The 9,870-nt window shown below is 53.3% G+C and overlaps 1 protein-coding gene, 2 non-coding genes and 1 pseudogene across 3 annotated transcripts, besides 10 other annotated features; 2 read left to right on the plus strand and 2 right to left on the minus strand.

Moving 5' to 3' along the window:
* Window positions 1-70: a sequence feature (heterozygous, non-Esmeraldo-like haplotype).
* Window positions 71-862: a sequence feature (areas merged during assembly that could not be assigned to a particular haplotype. This can correspond to areas where the two haplotypes were merged or to regions with more than two copies in the genome that were merged during assembly.).
* Window positions 245-354, plus strand: Tc00.1047053507553.10. The gene has a single exon (XR_008255453.1). It is a non-coding gene; the product is annotated as a 5S ribosomal RNA (M5) (ribosomal RNA).
* Window positions 694-803, plus strand: Tc00.1047053507553.20. Its single transcript, XR_008255454.1, has one exon. It is a non-coding gene; the product is annotated as a 5S ribosomal RNA (M5) (ribosomal RNA).
* Window positions 863-1,596: a sequence feature (heterozygous, Esmeraldo-like haplotype).
* Window positions 1,597-1,893: a sequence feature (areas merged during assembly that could not be assigned to a particular haplotype. This can correspond to areas where the two haplotypes were merged or to regions with more than two copies in the genome that were merged during assembly.).
* Window positions 1,894-5,296: a sequence feature (areas not merged during assembly with more than two copies in the genome that could not be assigned to a particular haplotype).
* Window positions 5,297-6,195: a sequence feature (haploid, Esmeraldo-like haplotype).
* Window positions 5,956-7,659, minus strand: Tc00.1047053507553.30 (annotated as a pseudogene).
* Window positions 6,196-9,870: a sequence feature (areas not merged during assembly with more than two copies in the genome that could not be assigned to a particular haplotype).
* Window positions 8,459-8,498: a sequence feature (AT_rich).
* Window positions 8,530-8,570: a microsatellite.
* Window positions 8,629-8,656: a sequence feature (AT_rich).
* Window positions 9,717-9,870, minus strand: Tc00.1047053507553.41 (mucin-associated surface protein (MASP), putative; the record flags this gene model as incomplete). Its single annotated transcript, XM_801121.1, has 1 exon — window positions 9,717-9,870. A coding segment is annotated over one exon (154 nt), but the record flags the coding sequence as incomplete, so codon positions are not given.

The following is a 9,870-nucleotide window of genomic DNA, read 5'->3' on the forward strand; positions in this document are numbered from 1 at the left end:
TAGGGAAAAAGGCAAGAACAAATTTAAAAATGAAGCTCCGCAGGCCCTTTTCCGGATTTTGCCATAAAGCCTCCGGACGCCTCGCTTCCCCACATGTGGCGCGGAAACTGCGTCAGTAATTTTTCTTTTTTGCTGCGGCGCCCGCGCGCTCGGAGAGCCCACCCACCGCCCGCCCCGGCGCGGTGAAGAAGCGACTGGCGGCGCGCGGTGGCGGAAAAAAAAAAAAATAGTGGGAAGGGTACGGCACCCCGGGTTCCAGCGCCATCACTGATCGCCGTACTAACGAGGCCTGTGGCCGCTTAACTTCACAAATCGGACGGGATGTGGTGCACTCGGCCAAGTATGGTCGTACCCGGCGACGCGCCACGCGATGCGCAGCCGCCCGCCCGCCGGCGACAGGCAAGCCACGGAAGAGCCGCGGGAGATGATGAAAATAGAAAAAAAAACGGTAGGAAAAAAGGCAAGAACAAATTTAAAAATGAAGCTCCGCAGGCCCTTTTCCGGATTTTGCCATGAAGCCTCCGGACGCCTCGCTTCCCCACATGTGGCGCGGAAACTGCGTCAGTAATTTTTCTTTTTTGCTGCGGCGCCCGCGCGCTCGGAGAGCCCACCCACCGCCCGCCCCGGCGCGGTGAAGAAGCGACTGGCGGCGCGCGGTGGCGGAAAAAAAAAAAAATAGTGGGAAGGGTACGGCACCCCGGGTTCCAGCGCCATCACTGATCGCCGTACTAACGAGGCCTGTGGCCGCTTAACTTCACAAATCGGACGGGATGTGGTGCACTCGGCCAAGTATGGTCGTACCCGGCGACGCGCCACGCGATGCGCAGCCGCCCGCCCGCCGGCGACAGGCAAGCCACGGAAGAGCCGCGGGAGATGATGAAAATAGAAAAAAAAACGGTAGGAAAAAAGGCAAGAACAAATTTAAAAATGAAGCTCCGCAGGCCCTTTTCCGGATTTTGCCATGAAGCCTCCGGACGCCTCGCTTTCCCACATGTGGCGCGGAAACTGCGTCAGTAATTTTTCTTTTTTGCTGCGGCGCCCGCGCGCTCGGAGAGCCCACCCACCGCCCGCCCCGGCCCGGTGAAGAAGCGACAGGCGGCATCGCGAAAGCAAAAACAATTATAATGATTTTTCTACCTGATGATGCCGGCCACCTCAACCTAGTGCCAGGGTCTTGCGGTCTTCGCGAGAAGGAAAATAAGCATCTAGCGCCCTTCCTCGGAGTGCGTGGATGTGTAATACGCCGCTCAAACGGGTCGGAAGGGCACCAGATGGAGCCATGTACATGGCTGCCCGCGGAGCGGTATTTCCATCCGCTGCTGAATTCCATCGGCACTTATCAGCGCTATACACACCGTTTGCGTTCCATATGTGACGCGCAACGACAAAAGCTACTGCTAAACGGAGACATTGAGCAGCACCCAGGCCCCATAGCAGTACTCCAGATGAACGTTTCTTGCCTCACGCCGTCAAAACTCGCAACATTAATGGCGCAAGGAGCAGACATAATAGCCATCCAGGAAACTTGGAAGTCGTCGGAGCAGATCGCCAGCATGCATACTGGAGATTATGTGCTCCACGCGCAGTCGCGCATCGGCAAGGGAGGCGGTGTGGCAGTGCTGGTGCGGAAAACTCTCCGCTCCAAGCGTATACCTCTCACCATCCCTCAGCGTGACACCAGCCTTGAAGTGGTGGTGGTCCAGGTTGCTCTGGACCAGAACCGTGATCTTATTGTAGCGAATGCCTATATGAGACCACCACCGCAAGTAACGCAATCCTTCAGGCGGTTAGTAAACTGCCTTCCAGCCTCGTCGCCGCTCCTGCTGTGTGGGGATTTCAACATGCATCACCCACAGTGGGAGCCATTCTTGGAGTCTTCTCCAACCGAGGTTGCTGCAGAATTTTTAGAACTGTGCACGGATGCGGGACTCACCTTGGTTAACACCCCTGGTGAGATCACGTATGCTCGTGGCACAAGAGAACGATCCTGTATCGATCTGGCATGGTCAAAGCATTTGACTGTGTCAGATTGGTCAGCTTCTGTGTCGCCGCTTAGTGATCATTATATGCTAACATTCACGCTGCATCAGGCATTTAAGGATATCATACCTTCGGCACCCCCTTCGGCACCTAAGACATTCTACAGTTGGGGGAAGTGCAAATGGGATTTATTCATCAAGGACTTCGACGCACAACTTCCGGCATATGACTATAAAAAGCAGTCCACCGGCATTAAAGCTTTCACGAGAGCGCTTATTACTTCTTATCGACGACATTGCCCCCGCGGCATGCACAAGGATGGTCCCAGGCTTTGGGACGACACTCTCATGGAGGCAGAGCGGATCGCTACCGACAGCAAGGCCCGCTATCTACAGTTGCCGACGCCCGACCGTGAGGCAGAAATGCAACGGACAAGGAGTCAATTCTTCCTCCTACTCCGAGAGCGCCTGCGCAACACTTATCCACGTCGCATCAGCAAGTTAAATCCAGGTGAACCACTCGCATGGAAATACATTTCCGGACGAAAAAAGGCATCACTTCCATCTCCCACATCGATTTTATTGGGAGACGGTCAACACACTTACAAAACAGCAAGGAGAGCAGCGAATGCTCTCAATCGCATCTTTTTCCATTTCACCCCGCTCACAAGGCAGTTAGGTTTTCCAAAGGCATCAACAGACAGAACCCATCTTTGGGCATTATTTCCTCTTCCATTTTTAGGCAGCAGAACAACTACGAGTCTGCCGCCTCATTTACTTCATTTTCTTCTACTTCTTCTAGCTCTGAGCCGCAGAACAACAGCGAGTCTGCCGCTACATCTAGCTTAGTTTCTTCTACCTCTCTTATCTCTTGTATTTCTGAGCCGCAGAACAACTACGAGTCTGCCGCTACATCTAATTCAGTTTTTTCATTCTCATCTAATTCAGAGCCACAGGATAACAACGAAGCTGCCACCACATCTGGTTTAGTTGCTCATCTTCACTCCCCTCTTGATGCACCTTTTTATCGTACGGAACTGCTTGCTGCGCTACGTAATACGCCGTATGGCAAGGCCCCCGGACCGGATGAAGTCTACAGTGAGGCACTGCGACATATTTCGTCAAAGGGTCTTCGATTTCTTCTTCGTTGCATTAACCACAGCTGGACGACAGGTACTATCCCGGCTGAGTGGAGACGCGCTACCATCGTCCCACTCTTAAAACCCGGCAAGTTGCCGGAACTGCTTGAGTCATATCGACCCATCAGCCTTACTTCCATTGTGAGTAAGGTTGCTGAGAAAATGGTACTGAAGAGATTGCTTTGGGTGTGGACGCCTCACACCCCCACCAGTATGCATATCGTAGTGTGCGTACCACGATGATGCAGCTGGCACACCTGATACACGAAGTGGAGCATAATAGAAATCATTAATTTCAAGTGAATCTTCCCAAGAAGAGCGGTATTGGTAATCAACTCCACTACAGACCCCATCGGACTCTGCTGGTGTTGGTTGATTTCAGCAAGGCCTTTGACTCCATGGATCATCGAGTCCTCAGTCGCTTGCTAGCTAATATTCCGGGGGTGAATTGCAGAAGGTGGCTTAGAAACTTTCTATGTGGTCGCTACGCGAAGACACGAGTTGGTAACAGAAACAGCGATCGGCGTCCCATGCTGCGAGGAGTTCCTCAGGGGTCCGTACTGGGACCATATTTGTTCTCCCTTTACGTACACCCACTTCTCAATCTGCTGAACAGCTTTGCGGGTGTCACAGCAGACATGTATGCGGACGACCTCTCTATTATCGTTAAGGGGTAGTCCCGGGAAGACGCCATTCCCAGTGCCAACATGGTTCTTGAAAAACTGCATGCGTGGAGTCAGGAAAATGGCCTGGCCATTAACCCGTCAAAGTGTGAAGCCGCTTGGTTCACACTCTCCACGCACACGGAGTCAGATTATGATCGTGAAGGAAAGTGGCCCCTGGTAGTGGCTGGATGTAAAATCCCAGTCATGACCATGGGGGCATCGCGAACTACGAAGCTTCTTGGCATGGATCTCGATCCGCGACTGACGCTAAATGTGGCGGCCTCCAAGCAATGCGCTGCCACTTCGCAGCGGATATCGCATCTACGCCGCATAGCGCATAAAGAGGCGGGACCATCTCCACATGACCTACGCACGTTCGTCATTGGATATGGTGCTTCCAAATTACGCTATGGCAGTGAGCTCATAAGGGCAGTAGCGACGGATTCAGCGAAGAATGAGATGCAGAAGACGTATGCAACCCTGGCACGCATTGTCAGCGGAGTTCCGAGCACTGTTGACCCGGAATCCCCACTTCTAGAGGCTAATATGCCGCCGCTCCATGTCCTCTGCCTGCGCGCACGGCTCTCCGTATTTGAGAACACACGCGCTTGCCAGATGGACTGGATGCGGAGACCCCCGCCTGAGCCACCGCCTCGCGCAGGTTTCCGCATCTCGCCATTATCTCGGGACGAGCTATATGCCTTCGTAGACGCATACACAAAGGACTATGGCATCACCCAGAGCTCACCACGCGAAGAGCGGTTCTTTCGCAGCTCCATTCCTCCCTGGTTTGCGGCCTCCGCACACCGGGTCACCATTGGAGTGGAACTTCCGATAGACCACTCAATAACTGACGAGGAAGAGCTGACAAGGGAAAAGCGCAGAGTCAGCGAAGAGGCTCTAGCGCTGCACAGCCATCGTTCGTGGATACTCGCGACGGGTGGCGGTGTCGACGTTCCCAAGTCAGCCGGGGTTGGAATACTGATCTCATCCCTCAATTCATCGGAGATAATAGAAAAGGCCAGTATAAACTGCGGTGCACGCCCATGCAGCTACAGGACGGAATCCCGTGCACTGCTTCTAGCCCTGGAGAAGCTGATTATCCCTCTTATCCGACACAGGCATAAAACCCTGCTTGTGGTTACAGACAGTCAGTCTCTTCTTGCGGCTTTAAATAAGGGCCCGCTCAGTCAGACAGACTGGACGGAGGATCAGATCTGGCAACGTCTCTTAACACTGACGTGTGCTGGCTGGTCTGTGCACCTGCAGTTTTGTTACGGACATTGTGGAATACATGCTAACGAGCTTGCAGATCAGTATGCGACGCAGACTATGGCAACCGGACAATACACGGAGCAAGGAATTGCACCTTTATGGCATACGGATCTGCTGACATGTTTTACTACCCAGCTCACCAACAAGTGGCGTAGTACGATTCGTCAAGACACTCATCGCTACTTGCTTTGCGGCACAAGGCCATCAGATCTCAGCGGTAAGGACCTGATCACTCAGGAAGTTCTTCACCGTCAAGAGCTGGTTCACCTCGCAAGGGCAAGGTGCGGGGAATCTGAGCTCTGGGGCCGATTATACTGGGCTGTGAGAGATTGCACAAATCAATGCCGTTTCTGCAACATCTCACCGGAACAGTCTGCATATATGCGCTCTAACAACGATCCAACTGCACCGGGGACGGACACTGTTTCCCCATCGGCAAGGGATGAAGACGTCTCTCCAGTAAGGAGACGAACCGTCACACGCCGTCGGAAGGAGAAATGTCCGCACTGTGATTCTACATTGACGGGATTCTCGAATCTCGTCAGTCACTGTCGGTCATTTCATCCGGAACATCCTCCACCGCTTCCCGAGCTCAAATGCGATTTCTGTGACATGGTTTTCCCCACACGGAGAAGTACCGCACAGCACAGAAGTCGCTGCGCACACAACCCAGACGCCACACGACATCTAAACAGCAGTGCCAGGAGGCGATCTCTGCTACCGCAGGATCAGCCAGCTTCCAAAAGCACGCCAATTGGCCCACAGGAAACCTTGCACCATCTGCTTCTAGAATATCCAGGCACCTTGGCTGTGCGCCAAAGATTGGGCATTGAACAGGACCTTCGCCACGGAAAGTTCTCTCAATGGCAGTTGCTTCATAGCAGGAAACTTTTGTCGTTACTCGGCCACCTCTTCGGCACTCAGATGGCATTGTATAGCTAGACGCGCTGGTAAGAGTAGAGAAAAAAAAAAAAAAAAAACCTGAGTGTTCACAGGCGATATTGCCCTGGACTCAAGTTCCGTCAATTGAAACCCATCGTTGTCCTTCACTGCATTCCTTCACCATCGCATGCAGGCAAGGGTACTCGTCGTTCCACGGGTCATCACTGGCCGCATCGGAAAAAACAGCCACCAGACACGCCGTGGGTGTAGACAAGCTGGAGAAGAAAGTGTCCTTTTGCGCCCAAGTACTGAGGATGGACTTGATTGCACTCAGTTCCTCCGTCAGTCGGGAAAGTGAGATGACACAGCCCTCACCGTTGCCCCTCCGTCGTAAAAGATGCAAATTGCCATCCGAGTACAGCAGGGTGCTGGCGAGCATACAATCCGCAGCTTTGTCCACGGCAACCGGTCCAAGAGAAAAAGTGCGGTTGTTGTCCGTGATCCAAAGGCAGAACGCAGTGGCCCTCTTCTTCCCCGAGGAGTTCCCTCCCTGAGTGCACAGCATGACCTTCCTTTCCTCAATGGTCGCGGTGATGAGGGCATCCACACGCGGGCTTTCCTTCTGAGGGACTCCTGAACGTGCGTTGGCCCACACGCGCGAGAGTGTCCCGATGGCCTCCGTCCACGCTGTCCCCATGTCACGCGACTCGTACACCCTCTGGCCATTCTCGCAGTCAACAATCATGAGAAGTGATCCCTCCCATCCGGTGACGCGGGGGTTAAGGCATTCCGCAGGGGACATGCCCTCACAGAGCGCCCAGGCACTGCCGCTGTCCGTCGAGCAAATGATCATGGAGCAAACGTCTTCTGCCTTACTCTTCGCCATCAGAGGAAACACAAGCGTGCCATCCTCCATCACAACACCTGCGCCACCAGAAGCAATGAACTCCGTCCAGTCACCTTCGTGAGAAGCTAAAGAGATCCGTTTCGGGAGTGGTTCGGGGTCGCCACATTCGATCCCTCCACTCTGCTTGCCACCCGTGGGATTCGTGACATCACCCACAACCAGTTTCGGCTCCAAGCCGCCCTCTCTCCAACACCCACCTTCGTAGGGCACATCAGAGCCTCCCGCAAGAGGAAACACTCCGTTGCCCTTCGTGATTGTTGTGGGGCGGAGCACAACACCCAAACTCTCCTTTCCCTCCGCTGCACCAACCACAGTGTGTGCCCTCCATGTATCCTTTTATTGACCTCACCAACAAGAGTGGACCAATCCCACGCAGAGTCGATGCACCCCGCAACCATGTCAGAAGAAAAGGGCTTGCTTAATTGACCACCTTGATATTCGGCATCCATGTGATCTTCGGCGAAAGCAGCAATTACTCCACCAGCACTGATGAGAGAGGGTGAAGCAAACGAATCCCTCGTCGTAACTGGAACAATCCCATCCTTCGGCTGCACCAGCGTCGTCTGCGCCACAAATAGATCGACTCCCTGCGGCAACTCAACATTTATTAAACCACTCATCGCACCATCAATGGGATTCCCCTTCCGCTCGGTGACAGGCGTGGGACTTATTTCGGATGGTGTCGGAGCCACATTGATATTATAAACGTAAGCAAACCCAGGCTTCGTCTCGGAAGTGTTGGTCTCCGTGTTGGATGCGGGACTCGGATCGACGTTATTGGGTGCGTCAGCCGCAGCAGACTGTTGTGCACCCTCGTTCTGACGTGACGGCTCAGCATTAACTTGCGGCGCAGTTGTCCCACCAGATTTTGTGTCATCCTTCCCTTCACGGGGTGGCGGCAACTGAAAGATGCCTGTCTGGTCAGCATCGCTGCTCCGTGAAGGGAAGGATGGATGGTTCCATCGGGAGAAATTTGACGCCACCACAATTCATAAGGGCCGGTGTATTTATGTGTCGTCACATTCATCGTGAAGGCAACGGTGGCCCCTTCCTACTTCCTTGCACAGCTGGCAGCACAGTTGCTACATGTGTGCACCGCATTGGCCACATGGCACACAGCACCCAGCTCACCATTCCTGCCATGCATGCGCACATCAAAGCCACTGAAAGTATAATTCTCATGCTGAGCCTCAGCACCGGCAGCAGAACGCTTCTTCCACACACACAGACACACGCACGCGATAGCTCAGGCTGCCGTCACTCGGTGCACACAACACATCCACCGCGCGCATCACACCCGCAGGAAAAGAGACGCGGGGTGCGCACTCCCTCTCTCCTCCTTCTCTTCATGGCCGCGGAAGAAGAGAACAGCCGCCACACGCAAATGCCAGCATGCACTACAAAAGAAGCATCCAAATCCACTGCAATGTGCATCCTGTGCGTGTGTGTGGTTGTGTGTGCCTGCAGACACACGAAGCAAAGAAGTAAAAACAGGAGCAGAGCATGTGAAGGGACGCACAAACAAAAATGTACAGCAGAAGCGCATGGCAGAAATAAAGAGAAAAAGACCGCTCAGGCTCACAATATTGCACTGCAGACAAAGCAGCGGCCATTTATTAAAAAAATTATTAAAATTAAAAAATAAAAAAATCATCTTTACCTTTCCACACCTCACACTTTGGAAAGAAGAAAAAAAAGAAAAAAAAAAAAAAGAAAAGAAAAACCACACAAAAAGCACCTAACTACCATCTTGCTCCAGAAATTGTCTGCATATTTTGTCCAAATTAAAAATTAAAAAGATATTTAAATGTCTTTCAACCGTCCGACCCTCCATGTGTCCGCACATCGTTTATACTTCATGGGGTCATCTGCGTGTTGCTGCTCCCCTCAGCCCTCTCATCGGCGTGTGAGTGCGGCCCGCAGAGCACAGTCACTCGTGTGTGTGGGGACTGAGAGAAGCACGCAGACATGACGGGAGTCGCGTCACTCCATCGGGAGAGTGAGCGCAGCAAAAAAAAAAATCATCAGGAGGGAGAGAAATGCTCACAAGGCCGACACCGAAGGGACTGCCGGCGCGAGAAATGAACAATAAAAGCAAAAGCAGAAGAAAAGAAAAACACGGCGGCAGGGTGTGGCTGTGTGTGTGGCGCTGCGGGTGTCTGCCCGCCCTGGCCGCAAAAAAGAAAAAAAGACAAGAGGGAAAGAAATGTGTGCTCCGCCCCACAGGCCCTCGTCGCACGCCCACACGTCACGGCTCCCTCAGCGCGCCGTTCGTCGCGGCCCCTCCTCATGCGTGCAGCAGGCGAGGCGCACAGGGCCATCGTCATGAGCGTGTCGGTGGGTGTGCGAGTGGAGCAGTTGGGCGGGAAACACGCGGCACCCCTCACAGGAAGAGTGCGGCAAAAAACAATTAAAGAGGGAAGAGTGGAAAAGAAAAAACGTCCATAGTGATTGCCCCAAAAGCAAAAAAGAGGGATGGAGAAATAAAAGGAAAAAAATTAGGAAGAGAACAAAACAAAAAGCCGAAGCGTGGGACGACCAGCGCACACACTCTCATTGCTCCCGTAAAGCAAAACACACACACAGGGAGAGAGAGAGAGGTCGCCCACTCAATGCAATGAAAACAAAACAGAAACAGTTACGGTGCTCCGCCCATGCAGCCAGGCAGGACGGCAGCGGTGCGTGTCGTGCAAAAGAGAACACCAACGGGCCTGCATGGGTGTGCATGCAATATATACAATGGGCACATTATGTGTGTGCTTCGTGGGGTGAGGTGAGGGCGAGAGTCCATGCAAGGGGACACACACACAGAGAGTGAGTGAATGACGAGTGTGTGTGCGGGCGGTGCATGGCTCTCTCTCCCTCACTCTCATGCGGCCACCACCGCAGCAGCAGCCGCACACGCAACAAGAAAAAGCAAAAGAGGGGAGGTGGTGTGGGAGACCGCGGTGCTGCCGTCACTGTCGCCAGGTTTGGTCATTTTATTCATGCTGATATTTTTAAATGCGGCCGTGTTTTCATCA

Source organism: Trypanosoma cruzi (assembly GCF_000209065.1).
Source record: "Trypanosoma cruzi strain CL Brener chromosome Unknown tcruzi_1047053507553, whole genome shotgun sequence".
NCBI classification, from domain to species: domain Eukaryota; phylum Euglenozoa; class Kinetoplastea; order Trypanosomatida; family Trypanosomatidae; genus Trypanosoma; species Trypanosoma cruzi.